At 31.9% G+C, this 19,900-nt stretch overlaps 12 protein-coding genes across 12 annotated transcripts; 7 read left to right on the forward strand and 5 right to left on the reverse strand. All coding sequences in view use genetic code 12, as the record gives it.

Annotated features, from left to right (window-relative positions):
• Positions 1 to 14: 14 nt before the first annotated feature.
• On the forward strand, positions 15 to 2,165 carry CTRG_01995 (protein disulfide isomerase; the record flags this gene model as incomplete). Its single annotated transcript, XM_002547642.1, has 1 exon — positions 15 to 2,165. The coding sequence occupies one exon, from the start codon at positions 15 to 17 to the stop codon at positions 2,163 to 2,165; it is 2,151 nt and encodes a 716-aa protein (XP_002547688.1).
• Positions 2,152 to 2,643, reverse strand: CTRG_01996 (uncharacterized protein; the record flags this gene model as incomplete). Its single annotated transcript, XM_002547643.1, has 1 exon — positions 2,152 to 2,643. The coding sequence occupies one exon, from the start codon at positions 2,641 to 2,643 to the stop codon at positions 2,152 to 2,154; it is 492 nt and encodes a 163-aa protein (XP_002547689.1).
• Positions 2,644 to 3,497: 854 nt separating this feature from the next.
• Positions 3,498 to 4,820, forward strand: PMI1 (mannose-6-phosphate isomerase; the record flags this gene model as incomplete). Its single annotated transcript, XM_002547644.1, has 1 exon — positions 3,498 to 4,820. The coding sequence occupies one exon, from the start codon at positions 3,498 to 3,500 to the stop codon at positions 4,818 to 4,820; it is 1,323 nt and encodes a 440-aa protein (XP_002547690.1).
• Positions 4,821 to 5,297: 477 nt separating this feature from the next.
• On the forward strand, positions 5,298 to 5,711 carry CTRG_01998 (uncharacterized protein; the record flags this gene model as incomplete). The annotated part of the gene is made up of 1 exon (XM_002547645.1): positions 5,298 to 5,711. One exon carries the CDS (start codon positions 5,298 to 5,300, stop codon positions 5,709 to 5,711), a length of 414 nt encoding a protein of 137 aa, XP_002547691.1.
• Positions 5,712 to 8,175: 2,464 nt separating this feature from the next.
• CTRG_01999 (uncharacterized protein) lies at positions 8,176 to 8,859 on the forward strand (the record flags this gene model as incomplete). Its single annotated transcript, XM_002547646.1, has 1 exon — positions 8,176 to 8,859. One exon carries the CDS (start codon positions 8,176 to 8,178, stop codon positions 8,857 to 8,859), a length of 684 nt encoding a protein of 227 aa, XP_002547692.1.
• Positions 8,860 to 8,875: 16 nt separating this feature from the next.
• Positions 8,876 to 9,742, reverse strand: CTRG_02000 (iron-sulfur cluster assembly protein; the record flags this gene model as incomplete). The annotated part of the gene is made up of 1 exon (XM_002547647.1): positions 8,876 to 9,742. One exon carries the CDS (start codon positions 9,740 to 9,742, stop codon positions 8,876 to 8,878), a length of 867 nt encoding a protein of 288 aa, XP_002547693.1.
• Positions 9,743 to 10,097: 355 nt separating this feature from the next.
• Positions 10,098 to 10,550, forward strand: CTRG_02001 (uncharacterized protein; the record flags this gene model as incomplete). Its single annotated transcript, XM_002547648.1, has 1 exon — positions 10,098 to 10,550. The coding sequence occupies one exon, from the start codon at positions 10,098 to 10,100 to the stop codon at positions 10,548 to 10,550; it is 453 nt and encodes a 150-aa protein (XP_002547694.1).
• Positions 10,551 to 10,639: 89 nt separating this feature from the next.
• Positions 10,640 to 12,586, reverse strand: CTRG_02002 (uncharacterized protein; the record flags this gene model as incomplete). Its single annotated transcript, XM_002547649.1, has 1 exon — positions 10,640 to 12,586. One exon carries the CDS (start codon positions 12,584 to 12,586, stop codon positions 10,640 to 10,642), a length of 1,947 nt encoding a protein of 648 aa, XP_002547695.1.
• A 359-nt stretch (positions 12,587 to 12,945) lies between these two features.
• Positions 12,946 to 13,932, forward strand: YEA4 (Yea4p; the record flags this gene model as incomplete). The annotated part of the gene is made up of 1 exon (XM_002547650.1): positions 12,946 to 13,932. One exon carries the CDS (start codon positions 12,946 to 12,948, stop codon positions 13,930 to 13,932), a length of 987 nt encoding a protein of 328 aa, XP_002547696.1.
• Positions 13,933 to 13,988: 56 nt separating this feature from the next.
• On the reverse strand, positions 13,989 to 15,380 carry CTRG_02004 (uncharacterized protein; the record flags this gene model as incomplete). The annotated part of the gene is made up of 1 exon (XM_002547651.1): positions 13,989 to 15,380. The coding sequence occupies one exon, from the start codon at positions 15,378 to 15,380 to the stop codon at positions 13,989 to 13,991; it is 1,392 nt and encodes a 463-aa protein (XP_002547697.1).
• Positions 15,381 to 16,522: 1,142 nt separating this feature from the next.
• On the forward strand, positions 16,523 to 18,028 carry SUP35 (translation termination factor GTPase eRF3; the record flags this gene model as incomplete). The annotated part of the gene is made up of 1 exon (XM_002547652.1): positions 16,523 to 18,028. One exon carries the CDS (start codon positions 16,523 to 16,525, stop codon positions 18,026 to 18,028), a length of 1,506 nt encoding a protein of 501 aa, XP_002547698.1.
• A 723-nt stretch (positions 18,029 to 18,751) lies between these two features.
• IPK2 (inositol polyphosphate multikinase) lies at positions 18,752 to 19,807 on the reverse strand (the record flags this gene model as incomplete). The annotated part of the gene is made up of 1 exon (XM_002547653.1): positions 18,752 to 19,807. The coding sequence occupies one exon, from the start codon at positions 19,805 to 19,807 to the stop codon at positions 18,752 to 18,754; it is 1,056 nt and encodes a 351-aa protein (XP_002547699.1).
• Between the last annotated feature and the right edge of the window lie 93 nt (positions 19,808 to 19,900).

The following is a 19,900-nucleotide window of genomic DNA, read 5'->3' on the forward strand; positions in this document are numbered from 1 at the left end:
TTGCTTACCTAGCCATGAAATTTCTGTTTATAACTTTGCTAGGGTTACTTTGTACTTTGGTAATATGTGAAGAAATCTCCAATGGTGATTCAAACATACCAGACACTTCAAATGAAGGTTCAGATCAGGGATCAGAAGAATCTGAAGTGAAGAAAATTGATTATCCTGATCCAATATCATTGAAAGAATTTGATAAAATAACAAGTAAGAAATTAGTTCTTGTTGAGTTTTTCTCTCCTTATTGTCATCATTGTAAAGAATTTGCTCCAACTTGGAAAGAATCATATATGACATTTAAAAAATTGTATCCTAATTATGACATTGAAATGAGACAGGTTAATTGTGTTGAAAGTGGTGATTTATGTGAACGTGAGCATATTGATTATTATCCAAATCTTCAATTATACGCCCCAGCTTTGAATAAAGAAGGAAAAAATACTGGAAAACTGAAAAATATTGATACTTTCCCTAGAAATCTTGATAGAACTGTTGAAACTATTATCAAGTATTTGAAAGAATCTTATGCTGAATATGATTCAGGAGCTATTAATTTGCCAAGTTCATCTAAAAAGTTGGATGTTGATTCTATGTTCAAGATCATTGATGGTGATATACAAACACCTATTTTTGTTGCATTCTTTCCGGCAACTTCAAAGCAATGGGACAGTGTTGAAAATAAAGGAAAATTATCATTCACTAATTGCCCTGAATGTATTCCAAACAAAAGAGTCTGGGATAGATTATCTAATCAAATCCTTTCTATTGCAGAAACTGGACACTTTATGTGTCGGGAAAACAAAGCGATCTGTGAAAACTTAAGAGTTGGCACTAAGAACTATCCACAGTTTGTAATGTTTTTACCAAAATCTGTCGGACTTGTTAGATTTGATTATGACGGTTTTGTCGAACTTGATGATATGAAAAATTGGGTCAATAAATTATTCAAAAATTCAAGGTTTGATGTTGTTTCTGCTCGTGGTATTACTGAAGTTATGGAATATACCAAAGTTTTATCCCATGATCCAATTGCACATTTCTATCCACTACAAAGCAAGATTGTGGTCTTGTTCTACTTTGATGTAGATAAAGTCACCCCTGAAGATGAAAAGATCTTACCACATTTAGTTCAAATGTTGCAAAAGTCACCATTCAACATTGAGTTACATAAGGCAAAACATCTAAGAATAGAAGAGAATATTGAGACTATGGGTAAGAACTTGATTGATTATATAAACTACGATGAAAATGACAAATATGAATATGATAAAGCATTACATGTTGCAACTACCTTGACAACAAAACCTGGTATATATGTATTCAAAGATAATTCATTAATTGCTGATGTCTATCAAAGTTTTGCTCCTGAAGATATGAGAAATCACGATAAAATTCAACAATTCATTAACCAAGTCCAGTATCCCTTGTATGGCCAATTAACCCCTGAATTAACTCCTTACTATTTCAACAAAGATGAAAACTACAAGGACTATAAGATTGTCGTGTTATTTGTGGACACAGAAAATATGACTGAAGCTGATAAACAATTATACAACTTGTCATTAATGGCTCACGAATACAATTATTTGAAACTGAAGTTCTACTTTGATGTTTTACAACACAACAGACAAGAAAAAATGGATAGAGTTGAAAAATTAAAACAACAAGATGCCACAACTATTGATATTTTAAAAGAAATGAGAAAAGAAATTCCTCATTTATGGAATACCAAAGATCATGTTTTGTTTACATTTATTGATAAGCCAAAGGCTAAAAAGGACTTTCGTTGGGTAAGAGGCTGGAATCTCGATCCACGTAAGTACGAAGTTGGTGATGTTGTTATATTGTCAAAAGACGGTAAATACTACACAGATAAAAATACCGAGGGTAAAAAATTGGTCAATGATCCAAAAGAAATGAAAAGAGTATTGATGTCTTTCTTGAACAAAGATAATACTGTGCCACTCAGATTACTTTCCACACCATATGGTGGAATTTTTGGATTTATGGACAATGTACATCAATACGGATTTTTGGGATATTTTGGGTTCTTTATTTCCATTTATGTTATAATAACTGTCTTACTCAAATTAAGGAGGAGGTTTATAAGAAAAGGTTCTAATTCATCATCTGGTTTAATTGGAAATTTTGAACCTAAGAAGGATTAAGTATGTGTAATTGTTTAGCTTCTAATTCAATGGATTTTTTATAACTATTGTGTAATGATTTAATAACAAAATCCTTACCTGGAATCCCACTAACTTCACTATATGGAGGTATAACCATCTTCTCGGGGATTATTGTACCTTTTTTGATCAAACAACAGTCATAAATCACACTAAATGGATGAAGTACACAATTATCTTCTATTATTACTCTATTACCAATGCTTATTGATTTAACCACAGAGTTTCGTCCAATTATAACGTATCCACCAATTGATGTTTTCTCACCGCTGGCAATGATTTCAGCATTAGGATAAAGATAACAATATTGACCAATAGATAATTTTGAATCATCATTGACAGATATTTTGACTAATGGATTAATAGTAACATTTCCATTAATTGTTATATTATCTAGACCTGATATTTCCGCAGTTTTGGAGATTCTATTTCCAGTGGATGTATCTATCCATTCAGACATTTAGTCTATTAAATTACTCTGTTTATAGTACAATTTTCTGACGCGCGATATTTTGAATTTTTCTTTTATTTTGTTTTGTTTTGCTCTGTTCTGTTCTGGTGCGTGCGCGTTAAGTCAATTTTTTTTTTTTTTAATTTCTTTTTCTTCTTTTTTTCTGTCGCGAGCAGGCAGACTTTTTTTTTTTCTCCCCTCCGACACGTAATTAAAAATATCGATTCTGATGACGTAAGCAGGGGAATAGATTGTTGTTAGTATTGTAGATCTTTTTGGTTATGACAACTCCGATGATTAATATTAATAATTGAATATAAACGCAAGTATAGATGGTTTATCTACTATTGGTTCTTTTTTTTTTTCAAGAACCGAGATTCTTGATACTGTTAAATACCATGGTTTTGAAGTGAACTCAGTTATCGGAGAAACACGAAAAGTTCTTATCAATTGCGGATAAACAAGCAGCGATAATATTAACAGCCAGTCGTGGGGTGACTTTGGATGCATTGTCATATACTCTGAAGCAGACAAGCAAGCATTCTATTTCATATCTACATTGTTTTAATCCAGATTGTACTTCATTTGATTTGCCAGCAATGTATGTGGGTAGGTGGGCTCCCCCAATTTCACGTCCCAAAAATAGAAAGCCTAAATTAACACAAACAAGGAAAAATCTTGCACTCCTCGAGAAAACTGCGTGTTCTCTTCGCCTCACCACGAGTGATGTTATTTTTTTTTTTTCAAGTATAAACAAGACGAGAAATTTTTCATAATTTTTTTTTACTTAACTTCTTTCTTTCTTTCTTTCTCTTCCTTTTTGCTCTTTGACAAAGAATATCTTTGTAAATCATTCATCAACTATGGCTACCGATAAGTTATTTAGAATTCAATGTGGTTATCAAAACTACGATTGGGGTAAGATTGGTTCTACCTCCGCTGTTGCACAATTTGCTCACAACTCCGATCCTTCAGTTGTTGTAGATGAATCAAAACCATATGCTGAATTATGGATGGGTACTCATCCTTCTGTTCCTTCCAAAGCTATTGATTTAGGAAATGAAACTTTAAGAGATTTGGTCAATGCTAATCCAAAACAATATTTGGGTGATTCAATCATTAAAAAATTTGGTGATTCTAAAGGTTTACCATTCTTGTTCAAAGTTTTATCCATTGAAAAAGTCTTGAGTATTCAAGCTCATCCAGATAAAGAATTGGGTGCTATTTTACATGCTCAAGATCCAAAGAATTACCCAGATGACAATCATAAACCAGAAATGGCTATTGCTATTACAGAATTTGAAGCTTTCTGTGGATTCAAGCCTTTAGATCAATTGGCTAGAAGTTTGACTAACATTCCTGAATTAAACTCAATTATCGGTCAAGAATTGGTTGATGAGTTTGTAAATGGTATTGTTGTTAATGCTGAACCAGAAACTGAAGATGACAAGAACAACAAGAAATTGTTGCAAAAAGTTTTCGGCAAATTGATGAATTCCGAATGTAGTGATTTGACTCAAAAGGCTGCTGATTTGGTTGTTAGAACTGAACAAGAACCAGAACTTTTCAAAGATATTGATCCAAGATTACCAGCTTTGGTCCACAGATTAAATAGTCAATTCCCTAATGATGTTGGTTTATTCTGTGGTTGTCTTTTATTGAACCACGTGCATTTAAACCCTGGTGAAGCTATCTTTTTACAAGCTAAAGAACCACATGCTTATATTACTGGTGATATTATCGAATGTATGGCTGCTTCCGATAATGTTGTCAGAGCTGGTTTCACACCAAAATTCAAAGATGTTGAAAACTTGGTTGAAATGTTGACATATTCTTCTGTTTCTATTGAAAAACAAAAAATGCCATTGCAAGATTTCCCAAGATCTACCGGTACTGCTGTCAAATCAGTATTGTATGATCCACCAATTGAAGAATTTTCAGTTTTGCAAACCATTTTTGATAAAACCAAAGGTGGTAAACAAACCATGGAAGGTGTTCAAGGTCCATCTATTATCATTGGTACTCATGGTAATGGTTCCATTCAAATTAAAGGTGATGATTCTACTAGACAAAAATTAGATACAGGTTATGTTTTCTTTGTCGCTCCAGATGTTGCAATTGAATTGATTGGTGATGAAAACCAAGAACAAGATTTCACAACATATAGAGCTTTTGTTGAAGCATAAGGTCCAATTCCTAAGAATTGAATGTGTAATATTTATGTTAAATAGAATTTAAAGAAACCAAACTAAAATAATAAAAAGACTAATAGATAATAAACTCAAAGTAATTGAACAACCCTATCGTGTATGGTCAATCAAACAACTAACCATTTCTCTCTCTCTCTCTATTTCTGTTCTTAATAATAGGCACGGGTAGTATTGGGGCGATAACCTCGTCTAATGCCGGGAGACAGGCAAACAATAAAAAAACCACGACCAAACACGATTCTCCTTTTTTTTAAAGGGGAAAACTAGCGAAAAAAAAATCAACAGAATCAAATAACCAAAAAAAAAAATAAAAAAAAAATCCAACCACCTTTTTAGATTGATTCTCCACAAAAAAAAATCAGCTGGTATCAACAAGGGGTTATACACTCATACACACTCACACACACACCAATTGATCTAGAAGAAAAACCAGAATCATAAAAATAAGAAAAGATGTCTGAAGAAAAACCAACCAGGGTTCCAGAGACCGAAGAAGAAAGACAAGAAAGATTAGAAAAACAACAAGAAATTGATAATCGTTCAGTTTATGTAGGTAATGTTGATTATCAAAGTACTCCTGAACAATTGGAAGAATTTTTCCATGTGGTTGGTGTGATTGAACGTGTTACCATTTTGTTTGATAGATTCAGTGGTTTACCAAAAGGATATGCCTATATTGAATTTGAAACTGAAGAAAGTGCTGTCAAAGCAATTGAAGAATTGGACGGTAAAGAATTCAAAGGTAGAGCATTAAGAATTAGTAAGAAGAGAACTAATTTGCCAGGTTTTAGAAGAGGTAGAGGAAGAGGAAGAGGTGGCAGAGGTAGAGGCAGAGGTGGAAGAGGTGGAAGAGGTAGAGATTTATAGGTTTTCTAAGTATATATATATATAAATACACTTTTTGGATGTCCTTTGTTTTGGACTCTAGCTAGTCTGAATAGGACGTTGTAAATAAGGAACTGATTCGTAACGATACATGGTAAAAGTGTCACTTGTAGAATAATGTCACATCATGCAGGGTGTAAAATACCCTCAGGACAACAGGTCAATTGGTGTTTGGAAAGTCATTTTCTGAGTAGTGGGGTTGTAGTACATGATTGTGTATTACAATTAGGAATCTTAATTGAAATGCAACATGGTTTAGCAGACTGGTGATATTAGTGGGATGTTTCATTGCTTTTTAAGATAGCTAACGGGATCAACCACTTCGGGATTCGACGGGGTTAATGAATACTCCTTGGACTGATGTGTTGAATGCAATAGTTATGCTAGAAAGTACACACAGTAACTATAAATATTTCCAAGTAAAGCCTAAATTTTTCATTCTATGTAGAAGTCCGATACCTCTTTGTACTTATAATGGAGTATGTATCGAGAAAGGGTTTCTTCCATTCCAAACCCATAATCGTTTTTATCATAAACAGCAAGGAGATGAAAAGCAATGTAGCATTCCTGCTGACTCTTGACATACTTTATAGAATTTTGCCATTGGCAAATCATCTTTAACTCGTAATTCAAAACATGAACTTTTGCTGTAACTTCAATGTGAACGAGGTGAAAACAAATCGCAACACAAAATCGAAAAAACAAAGTAATTTGCAACTAAAAAGTCAATACCAAACCTGTATAATTATCTTTCATTTCTCTATTATAAATAACATAGATATTGTCATATCATGTGAACGTTTAATTTCATCATTCCTTTTGACTCATAACAAGATATACAATATACAAAAAATCCAAATTTTCACCACTATAACAAAAGTCAAACTCAATAAAAGATATCAGCAATTCACTTTTAGTATATAAGTTTTTCTATCTTTCAAATGTGGCCAATGAAGGGAAATAAAACAAGAACTTGAGTGTCTACTCTGCATGAATCTCATTTCTCTATTTTAGGGTTTTAATGTTAATGTTAGTAATGAAATAAGTTAATATGATTTGTCATCTGATATTTTTTTTTTTTGCTTTACCAACTTCACTTACCTTTACGTATATACTTCGTGGTTCCTTTTTTTTTAAATGAGTTTATAGTAGGTGATGTATTAAAGTTGCATATATAGAAGAGAATATTGAAAAGTTTAATGTGCCACATTAACAATCAAGCTTGAAATGTGTTGATATCTTTTATTCATGTTTGCTTATTTGTTGTTCTTGTAAGATCCTTTGGTCCTTTCTTATGAGTATGTAATTAGGGTGACACCGTCGTTACGTTTCATTGATTTCTTTAATGAGATATAAACAATGGAAGACCAAGTACCGGAAAAGTCGTAGTTAATTAGAAATCAGTTTTTCCAAGGACTTTTTAGTTTTTTGCTTTAAAATATATATATAAAAAAGTGATTCATCATTAAAAGTTTAAACATATAATGAAAATGAAAACAAACAAAGCCAAAGGGCAAGGATTATACTTTTACTGATTTGAAAATAAAATAAGAAGGTTTATTCATAAATATACAATTTTTAAAGTTATTTTTCAACAACCTTGAAAACTCACCTTGCGTTATTCACTTCAAGATTAAGGACTTTTTGGGGGTTTGATATTTCTATTACGGTATACTTTTTTCTTACCTTCTTTTTAATTGAAAAGTATATATTCCCAAATGATTTATCAAATGACTACTTCCTTTTGAAAAAAAAAAAAGTATTTATAAATCTCTTTGAATTCCTTTTGCTGGCCTACTTTCCAAATTCTTTTTGATACTGTTTTCGTTATTAAAGTGATTATTAATATCATCATTTGCAGTATATTTATTAATTTGAATTCCTTGTTATTTATTTACTTGTTTAATCCAATGTCTGGGAGAGATGCTAAAATAGTTAAAATAATCAAACATAAATGGAAAAACTCAGAACAAGATTACTTCTTCTTTGTTCTATTAGAAGATGGTATTTATAGTTGGCAACCTCTAGATTATTTAAAACGTCATGAACCACAAATGACAAATAAATATATCAAAGATCATAGAGGTGAATTTCAAATATAATTCCAGCCTAACATTTCAAATTCAATAGAGTATTTCAATCAAAGTGATTAGTTATTAGTTGATTATATTATATCTTATATATAGAGATTATATGTTATTATTTATTCCCATATTGAAAACCCCCCCCAAAAAAAATTGCAAATTGTAGCAGCGCCGCAATTGATTTCCTAATTGGGTATGCTACTATGTAATTTTTTTTCCGTCCTTTCTCTCTGTTAACAAAGTCTCATCTCATTTTCAAAATTTTTTTTTTTTTTGCTTTGTATTTATCACTGCGATTGACATAATCCTTTTTTTTATTAAATCAACCACACTTAGACAACTCACATACACATACAACAATCATGGTATCTGTTAGAAAGAGAAAGATGGCTCGTTCATCTGTTAAGAAAAACACCAGAAGAACTAAAGATAGACAACGTAATATTAATGTTTATTCAAATCCAATCATTGCTGCTAATTGGGATAAATCATTGACTTTAAAACAAAATTATAAAAAATTAGGATTAAGGGCTAAATTGGGTACAAGTGCTGGTGGTGATGAAAAGAAAGTTGTTAGTTTATCAGAAATTCAAAAGAAACGAGAGAAGAAGAATAAGAACAATAGTAATAAAGATATTCCAAGTATTGATGAAATTGAAAATTTAGATGATCCTTCAAAAATTCCTGAAGGTGAAGCAAGATTAATTAGAGATCCTGAAACAAATGAAGTTGTTAAAGTTATTTACGGTACTATGAAAGTAAATGATGATGAAGATGATGAAGATGATGAAGATGATGAATTAGAAAAAGATGCTGAAAATCCAAGTGTGGTTGAACAATTAGAAGAATATGCACAAAAACATAGTAAAATCAAAAAAGAAAGACATTTAAGTGAAAGAGAAAGTGATTGGCTCAAGAGTTTATATGAAAAATACGGAGATGATTTCGAAAAAATGAAATGGGATAAAAAATTAAATATCTATCAACATACTGCTGGTGAATTAAAAAGAAAAATCAACAAATGGAAAAAATCAAACGGTATATAAATAAAACCATCTCTTGTTAAATCCTTGAAGGTAAATTCTTTTCTAATATTTTATCAACAATGTCACTCATTATAGGTTTTAATTCACTTTTATCATATAAATTAATCAACCTCTTATCTTTTTTATCTTCCTGTAGTTCAACCATCTCAACAAATTGAGGATCGATAGGCACATTACCCAAATATGGTAAATTCAATTGCTCACTTAATGCTTTCCCACCTCCACTTGAGAATATATTAGTACATTCAGCACAATGAGGACAAATGAATCCTGACATATTTTCAACAATTCCTAAAATATCAAAATTAACTTTTTTACAAAAATTAATTTCTTTACGAACATCAGCCGTAGCGACTTGTTGAGGGGTAGTTACAATTATTGCACCATCGATTGGAGTAGCATATCTTAATTCTTCAGCAATAGCAATATGTTCATCTGAAGTACCTGGAGGAGTATCAATTAATAAATAATCTAATTGTCTTTGAGAATTCCCCCATACAACATCTTTTAAAAATTGTTTAATCATTGCAGTTTTTTTAGGTCCTCTCCAAGCAACTGAATTTCCACGATCTCCTAATAAAAATCCTAATGACATAAGTGAAAGATTTCCACGGGTTTTACCATTTCCTTGATAAACTGAAACTGGAACCCATCCTTGAGTTGATTGAAGAACTTGTTTCTTTTCTACTCCAAACATACGTGGTAATGAAGGTCCAGTAAGATCTATATCTAATACACCAACATTAAATCCTTTGTTAACTAACGTAAGAGCAACCTGAGTAGTAACTGACGATTTTCCAACACCTCCTTTCCCTGATAATATTAATATTATATGTTTAACGTGTTCTATAGATTTAGGTATCTCTTGCACTTGTGAAGTCATTATTGATTACTAATGATAGATGGATTAGATCAAGCTTGATTAGAAAGAAAAAAAAAAATTAACAATCTGATATTTGCATTTATGACAACTACTGCTGTAATACAAAAGTACACGACTTTGTATCACGTGATGTGTAAAAAAAATATGTCAATGACGAACGACCTTAAAAACAAGAAAAGAAATTCTGGACACCTCATCAAAGGTTTGGAAATATTTTCAACTATAGAAAGGCAAAGAACAAGAAGAAGGTAACATTTTATTCCCACAATTCACTTCAGTTAATCTTTTTTTTTGTTTTCTTTTGTTTTGTTTTCTACTTCATTGATTCATATCCATTCAGATTAAATTGATAGCTATGACATCTAGATATTCAGCTGCAGGCGGCGCTCATCAACGAGATTTAAGAACACAATTATTTAGTTCACCAAATGTTGGACTTCGTACTCCATCACGAACACCACTGCGAACAGCATCACCGTATGATCCAACTCCTAATAATTCAAATCAAGCTAAATATAATGAATCTTTAATGAATTCATTAGAACTGCAAAATGATGATGAAATGAATATAATGGGTTCAAAAATTTCAATGTTGAAAAATTTAGGTGAAAAAATGGGAGTTGAAATTAATAAACTGATTAAATTAAATGATGATATAACTAATAATTTCGAAAAGGGAAAGATAACTTTAAAAAATACTTACAATAAAATGATTGTAATGAGTCAAAGAGCTGGTATAAGTTGGAAAATGTGGCTACTTGTATTTTTAATAGTTACCCTATGGTTTGTATACGTTTGGTTGTTCTAATATTATTATTATTATTATTATTATTATGAATCTTGATTATTTTAATGCACATTTTATGAAGGTTAGAAATAGAGATTAGATATATTCAATCATTGTACGTATGATTTAAGCAATGATATAGAACTTACCTTTCGTGGATTTTCTTCATCTTGATTCTCTGGAATAGCATTATATTCTTCAGGTGAATCTTCTTTCAATGGAAGAATAGTACCTTGAGCAGTAAAACTCGTAATAGTATTATTAGTTTTTGATCCATATGCATTATTCACCTGTGATAAGGCACTCACTTCCTCAGATAATTTATCATCTAATCGTTCAGTAACAAAATCTGCTCTTCTAAATGGAGAATTCTCTCTTGTAAATCGTTTAGAACTATTTGAGTTTGTTTTCAATATGGATTTCTTTGGTTTTAAAATTCGATGACTTGGGATATGTTTTGGTGTAGGTGATAGTTCTTTTGGCAGCCTATTAATTGATTTCCGACGTTTATTCTTTCTCTTATAAGAAAGCCTTTCCTTTTTCTTTTGTTTCAAGTCAGATTTTAGATTATAATAGTATTGGTTTGTCGATGATATGTGTGAGAACCCATCGGTTGATGAATCCAGGTCTGACGAATCAGATGAAAGCAAATCATCAATTGTATCGTCATCAGTATTAAACTCAGAACTTGTCCAAACTTCTTCTCCTTCATTATCATGATCACCTATATGTAAATTCGCCAATAGATCTTCTGCTGAGCGAATAGAGGAATTGGACTCCCCATTGGAAGGCGTACACTTGCATTTTTCCTTTTTTCGACGTAATGATTCTGATGTAATAGGATCTCCATTAATTCTAAGTTTCTTAAAATGGGAGTCCTGTTGCGTCAGCTCTGTAGTTGCAGTTGACTTAATAGTGACGATATTTGAGAATGGGAATTGACCGTTTCTTTGCGAATCGATATACTTTGGATTTGAGATAAGTTGGGAATATAACAATGTCAACGGGTTTGAAGGTTGTTGATAGCTGGCAGAATTACTAATACCTGGAATGGTCTTTTTCAATGCCTCCAGGTGTTTCTTATTCTGCACATTTCTGTATCTAGCAATACTAGAATTCATAAATGACTCAAATTGATCAGGATCCAAATCCTGAATACTCACTTCTTCGGTTTCATTAGTACTATTTTCAACCGGTTGTTCTTGACTTTCCTCGGGTGTGGCGAGACTTTCTTGTATTGGAGATGGCAACAGCTGTGGCGTCAGGATCAATTCTGTAACAGGAGTAGTAGGTGAATCTGCAGGTAGTGAAATCGATGTTTCTCGAGGACTATTATTATATGATTCATTTTGGTTATTCAGAATCACTGTATCATCATGATTTGAATCAAAATAATTTTCATTTGGAACAACAACAACTTCTTCTTCTTCTTCGACATCATCATCATCATCATCATCCAGTGCTTTCCCCTTATCCCCAGATTCGTTCTTATTCATCAATTTGTATAGATTAGGATAAACCTTTCTATTGGTTGCAACTAATGTGTCCTTATCGTGTCCTCTTAATTTCTTATCTAATTTAGTCAACCTTTCCATCAAATTTTTAACTTTAGAACTCACTTCAATGGTATTTTTCAATAGTTGATTAACTTCAACTTCATTTATTCGAGAATCAATTTGATCATTTTTTGAATTCATTAAACATTTAGTCAATTTTTTCTTTTTATTTAAAAAGATTTTATTTAAATTGCTTGCATTTTTAGCAATTTGAATATTTCTAAATTGAATTTTTTGTTCAATCAGTAAATTATATTTTATATCCTGTCGTAAATCGTTTTGATAATTTGAAGCTACTGTTAATAAATCAGATGAAACTTGTTGACTTTCTTTGGGAAATACCTCATTTAATATATAATCTAACTGGAAACATTCAATTGCTGGGATTTGTACTGTAGGAGTAAATCTTGGTTGGTATTCTTTGTATTTGCTTGATGACGTTTTATTCTTCCAATGTTGATAACCGGTACCATTACTGGGTGTGGTTGTAGTATTTGGCATTTAAATGAATGATTAATTAATAATGCAATAAAAGAGACAATATCAAACAAAGGATCGTGATAATGATGGTTGGTTGGTTGGTTGGTTGGTTGTAAAAAATTAATCTGTCGATTTATTTACTACCGTGGTTGTAATTCTTGTTGTTTATGTAATCCCTCTCCTCCTTTTCCTACTCTCCCCCTGATTAAATCCTTGTGGCCAATATGCAGGATATTGAAAAAAATGTCAGACTGCATACGCAACAGTAAATATATGTACGACATGAAATTTTTCAAGAAACACGAATCATCAACTTCTTCTGCTTCTTCTTCTTCATTCCCACGATTACACATCTTAAATACAGATATTAACCATAACTAATGAAGAAAGCGGTAACTTATATATCAATATCTGAATGGTTAAACATATTACTTCAGGTTTTTGGAGGATGTTGTACTAATGTGTTTGTATTAGAGAATTTGTTATCAAACAATGATTCGGAGTATTCATTGGGTACATTAATCACATTTTGTCAATTTCTAACCACTACCATACTTTCAATTCCAATTAATTCAAAAGGATTCATTAAACCAAAAGTACCTATTGAGAAATGGTTTTTACCAGTTGCATTATATTTCATCACTTCATTATTAAATAATCTTGTTTGGCAATACGATATAAGCATTCCAACACATATAATTTTTAGATCAAGTGGTACGGTTGTTACTATGATTGTTGGTTATTTATTTGGAAATAAAAAATATAATAAGCATCAAATTATATCTTCAATTATTATTACTTTAGGTACTATTAAAGCAACATTACCTGAAGATAAATCAAATTTGGTTGAATTTAATTCAAAATTTTTATTTGGAATTTTCATTCTATTCATCGCTTGTATAATATCTGCATTTATGGGATTATATGGTGAACAAATTTATAAAACTTATGGTAATCAATGGCAGGAAAGTTTATTTTATAATCATTTTCTAGGATTACCTTTATTTTTATTTGTATCTTCTACAATTTATAAAGAAATTAAAATTGTATGGAATAGTGAACCTTTAAATTTTGGGTTGATTTCTATTCCTAAACAAGTATTCAACTTATTGATGAATGTGTCGACTCAATATTTATGCAGTAAAGGTGTTAATATGTTGGCTGGAAACACTAGTGCATTAACTGTCACGGTGGTATTGTTGGTTAGAAAATTCATAAGTTTGATATTGAGTGTGGTATGGTATGGAAATTCAATGTCAAGTCAGAAAATGATTGGGGCTATTGCTGTATTTGGCGGGGCTGCATATTATAGTTTAAGTGGAATTCATACAATTAAAACAAAAAATATTGATAAGAAACATTTATAGATAATACACAAGATAGACAATTAAACAAAAATATTAATAAGAGGTATGGAGGGGTGCTAATCATAAACAGAATGATTGTTGGTCACGGCATTTCTATCGCCAAATGGATCGCCCTCAATTGAATCACTGGTTTCTACCTTGTCAAGTTTTGGTCTTGATGAGTAAGCATTTGATAATCCTGCAGGTTTTGAAGGTCTTGGTGGAGGTGGGGATTTTGGTTGTATTCTGGTATTTTGTAATCTTTCTGAAATTTCTTCTTCTTCTTCTTCTTCTTCATCTTCTTCACTATCAGTTGTATAATAACTTTCACCACTGTCAGATTCTTCTTCGTCATAATTAGGAGCAGGATTTTCTTTCGAGTATCCTGCCTTGAAATCAAATTTCTTAAATGCTTCAACTAATTGTTCATTGGCTCCAATTAAACTACCCAAAAATTCTTCATCCAATTTGGCAACTTCAGATGATTTCTCACTGGCAATACCAGCACCAACATATTGTAAATAATTCAAAACTTTTCTTCTAATCTTCTTACACTTGGCAAACTCTTCCAAAACTTTGTCATTATCCAATGGTGATTCATCAGCAGGTAATTGTAACAACAAGTTATTTAAAGTGGTTGTATGAGTATAACAATTAGCTATTAGTTCTCTTATCTTTGGTGCCTCAACCTTGTAATTAATTTGTGGGATTTCAAATTCTTCATCAGCATAAATGACACCCTTCTTCTTCTTTTTCTTCTTTTTATTCTTCTTGTCGTCTTTATTTTCATTCTTACCCACATATGGTGATCTGGATTTTGGTCGAGGTGGTGGAGGGCTTCTTCTGTTTGGAGGAGAATTTGAATCACTACGCAACCTATTCCCATTATAATTATCTTGATCTCCATATGGATCAGATGGTTCTTCATCATTGAAATCATCATCTTCAAAATCATCATTTCCACGATTACGACGTGACGGATGATTTGAACCTCTCTTCGATTTAGGTATATTTCTGTATAAACCTTGCATGTATTTATAACCATCCAAATCTTCCAATTCAGTTTTCCAACCAATTGCCATATTGACAACTCTTTTTTGTACTCTTTTATCGTATGGAACACCATCTCCAGTTCTACCATTGCCCGTAATTATACCTTTCAAAACATCTAATAATTTATCATCACGAGCAATTATAGGTCCAATTGAAGGTCCACCATTCAATACTAATAATTCTAAAATCTTTAATGCTCTCAATTGAACATATTTAGTATCTCCGTATTTAATTTTCTTTCTAATTGCTCGAGCAGCTTCAACTGCACCAGGATTATGTTGAATTTTGATCAATTCAATTAAATCAGAAAGATATAATTCGATTGAATCGTCAATTTCATCATTCCTATTTGGATCAGCTAATTGATTGATCTTGATTGTAATTGATGTATATGCGTGATCGCTAAAAAATGGCATCTTTTTGAGAGTGGAACTAATGATCGTAAGACTATAGTAATGGATGAGGAAAGTCAGCCTTGTCTATCACAATTGGTACCTAATTTAGTAATAATAAAAGAGAAAAGAAAGGGGGTGAGAGAGAAAAGAAAATTGTGTTGAGAATGTGGACTCACTCTACGTGGGGAGAGAGAGCGAAGCGGAGTGGGGTGGGTTTCGTCGTCCACCTCGACGTCGACCTCAATTTGGTCGTCGAAAGGCCGACTGATTTTTTTTTTTTTTTTGATTTTTTTGCTTGGTTTCGTTTTTGTTCCTTCGTTCATTTGTTCGGTGTGTATGTGTGTGTTTTGTGTGTTCGATTGCCTGACTCGGTTTGAGGTAAGAAACTTACGTAACGCAAATGGAGGGGAGGCAAACACAATGTACAACTGATAACCAGTATAGAATGGAGTGGTGTGTAATTACGTTTCAAAATATTAGTGATTGGCACACGACCTTGTGATAAATATAGGAAACAAGAACTCAGTAGTAAAGTGATAAGAAGAGTAGTAAAGTGATTAGTGAGTTAATTTGTTCATATCTACAACTTATAGTCAATTAGAATGTTACTGTTGCTAAGAAGAATTGACCGTTTTGGGAAATTGAGGGGAGGATTCAATGGTTTAATGTGATTGCACACTTTTAATCTGCTAAACCCATTATGAAGTTCTTCAAGAAATAAATATCATTCTCTATATTACACTAGTTTAGGCCAATAAAATGGTATTACACAGACGTAGAAACAGGCTTCTACTGTCGCACATAGATCAACCACCATGTCAGCCAATGTATATTTCCTACTCAGAAACAATATCCCACTTGAATAGAAGTCTATTTAAACTTATTGAGAGTATATTATAAAAATATTTCCAAACAGGTCGATAATGACTACTCAATTTCTGACTTTTCCCTCCCCTCTCCAATTCTTATCCTCAGATGGGTCACGTGATTCGTGTTTGTAAATTTTAAAACGAAGACAAAAAAAAATTTTTCAATTTAGCAATGGGCATGGAATGAAATGAGAAGAAGCAAAGAAAAAAAAAGTGAACAGATATAGAAATATATAAATTATTTTCTTTTTGAATAGATTCCCATTTATTGATCAAGAGATAAAACCAAAGAATATGTCTGACCAACAAAACAATCCAGACCAATTGGCCAACAACTTGGCTAATGCTTCATTAGGTGAAGATCAAAAGCAACAACAACAACAAGGACAACAAAATGCTTTCAATCCAAACCAAGCTCAATCTTTTGTTCCTACTGGTGGATACCAACAAAACTATAATCAATATCAAGGAGGTTATCAACAAAACTATAACCAATACCAAGGAGGTTATCAACCAAATTACAACAACAGAGGTGGTTACCAACAAAATTATAACAACAGAGGCGGTTACCAACAAAACAGAGGTGGTTACCAACAAAACTATAATAACAGAGGTGGTTACAACCAACAATATGGTGGATATAATCAAAATCAACAATATGGTGGATACCAACAATATAACCCACAACAACAACAACAACCTCAACAATCTCAAGGTATGTCATTAGCTGATTTCCAAAAACAAAAGGCTGAACAACAAGCTTCTTTGAACAAAGCTCCAGTTAAGAAGACCCTTAAATTGGCCAGTTCTTCAGGTATTAAATTAGCTAATGCTACTAAGAAAGTTGATACTGCTAAGCCACAATCTAAAGAAGCTTCACCAGCTCCAGCTGCTGCTCCTGCTAAGGAAGAAGAGGCTAAAGAAGAATCTAAACCAGTTGAAGCCAAGGAAGAAGTTAAACCAGTTGAAACTAAAAAGGAATCCAGCACACCTACTCCCGTCGCTAAGAAAGAATCAACTCCAGCTAAAAAGGATTCTACTCCAATCTCCGCATCTACTTCTGTAGCTACTGCTGATGCTATTGTCAAAGAACAAGAAGATGAAATTGATGAAGAAGTTGTTAATGATATGTTTGGAGGTAAAGATCACGTTTCTATTATTTTCATGGGTCATGTTGATGCTGGTAAATCTACCATGGGTGGTAATATTTTATATTTGACTGGATCTGTTGATAAACGTACTGTTGAAAAATATGAAAGAGAAGCTAAAGATGCAGGTAGACAAGGTTGGTATTTATCTTGGGTTATGGATACTAACAAAGAAGAAAGAAATGATGGTAAAACCATTGAAGTTGGTAAAGCTTATTTTGAAACTGATAAAAGAAGATACACCATTTTGGATGCTCCAGGTCATAAAATGTATGTTTCTGAAATGATTGGTGGTGCTTCTCAAGCAGATGTTGGTATTTTGGTTATTTCTGCAAGAAAAGGTGAATACGAAACTGGTTTCGAAAAAGGTGGTCAAACTAGAGAACACGCTTTATTGGCCAAGACTCAAGGTGTTAACAAGATTATTGTTGTTGTTAACAAGATGGATGATCCAACTGTTAACTGGTCTCAAGAAAGATACCAAGAATGTACTACTAAATTGGGTATGTTCTTGAAAGGTATTGGTTACAACAAAGATGATATTATTAACATGCCAGTTTCTGGTTACACTGGTGCTGGTTTGAAGGATAGAGTTGATCCAAAAGATTGTCCATGGTACACTGGTCCATCTTTTATTGGAATACTTGGATAACATGGATACTATGCATCGTAAAATCAATGGTCCATTCATGATGCCAGTTAGTGGTAAGATGAAGGATTTGGGTACTGATGTTGAAAGTAAGATTGAATCTGCGTCATGTTAAAAAAGGTACTAATTTGGTTATGATGCCTAACAAGACTCCAATTGAAGTTTTAACTATTTATAATGAAACTGAACAAGAATGTGATACTGCATTTAGTGGGGAACAAGTAAGATTGAAAATTAAAGGTATTGAAGAAGAAGATTTACAACCAGGTTATGTTTTAACATCACCAAAGAATCCTGTTAAACAGTTACTAGATTTGAAGCACAAATTGCTATTGTTGAATTAAAATCTATTTTATCAAATGGTTTTTCATGTGTTATGCATTTACATACAGCTATTGAAGAAGTTAAATTTGTTGAATTGAAACATAAATTAGAAAAAGGTACTAATAGAAAATCCAAGAAACCACCTGCATTTGCTAAGAAGGGTATGAAGATTATTGCCATTTTAGAAGTTGGTGAATTGGTTTGTGCTGAAACTTATAAAGATTATCCACAATTGGGTAGATTTACTTTAAGAGATCAAGGTACTACTATTGCTATTGGTAAAATCACTAAATTATTGTAAAAAGAATAATAATAAATGTATTACAACTACTAAAATATATATAGTTTAAAGAAAGTCTAAGGCTTTTTTTTTATAAATAAATAAAAACTCATTAAAAATCATTAATTAGTATGCTCTTTGATTAAAGATTCAAAAATGTCAATCAAATTCTCAATACCTTGAATAACATTTTCATCATGACCTTTTCCAGGAACATATTTTGCATGCGCAAAATCAATAAAATTCAATGAACTTAAAGGAGTAAAAGAATCATTGTCTTTGTCCACTTCTTCGTCCTCATCATCATCATCGTCGTCGTCGTCGTCGTCAAACTCTCTAACTAAAGGATCAAATAATTCATAATTATCGTCAGTTACTTTTTCCCATTTTGATAAATCTGATTCATAGATAAACAACAAAGATCCAGAAAAGATTCTAATTTCATAATCTAAAAGACAATTGTACAACAATTGTAATCTTTTATGAAAATTAATTAATAATCTTTTTTCAATTACTTTAGGTAAATGATTATTGAAAAATAATCCAAGACCATCTTTAATATTATCTTTAGTTAATGACCTGCCATAGAATTTATTGAATTCAAGATATTTATGCTGAGATTCATCATTAATATTAATGGATATTGAACTATCATTCATATTTTCATATAATTCAACTTTAGGTTTATCAATGGAACTACCATTATAAACTTTCATCCCACAAATTCTAAATGATAAACTTCCACTTGTTGTTGAATCACTAACTTTTTGTAATCTTTCAATTTTCTCCTTTGGTGTTACTTCATCATCAGTTAGTTTGGAACCTAATTTGATATCTAATATACTTGGATGGTTGAATCCATGATATGAATTCAGAAGAACAATGTATTGTTTATCTGATTTGGATACTTCGTCCTTTGCGATAGTGTCAGTTAATTGGTTGTCCTGTTTGGTGATGTCACCTTGGGTTAAAGTACCCATGTAAGTAGGCATCCAATGAGATAATAATGAACCTAATGGAGACTCGTCATCTTTAAGCTGATCTTTCAGTTGAGTTTGAGCATAAAAATCAATTTCTTGTTGATTTGTAGATTTAATAAACAATGAATCGGAAATTAAACATCCATCATGACCAGCAGCTTGATGTTTTGATGGTGTGAACGAAGTAGGTTGTTTCATGGTGATGATATTTGAAAAAAAAAACACGAACCCTGTTGTAAAAGTGTTGTAAAAAAAAAGAGTTGGTTTTAGATTTCGTGTATAATTTTTTTT

This window comes from Candida tropicalis (genome assembly GCF_000006335.3).
Source record: "Candida tropicalis MYA-3404 genomic scaffold supercont3.2, whole genome shotgun sequence".
In the NCBI taxonomy this organism is placed as follows: Eukaryota; Fungi; Ascomycota; class Pichiomycetes; order Serinales; family Debaryomycetaceae; genus Candida; species Candida tropicalis.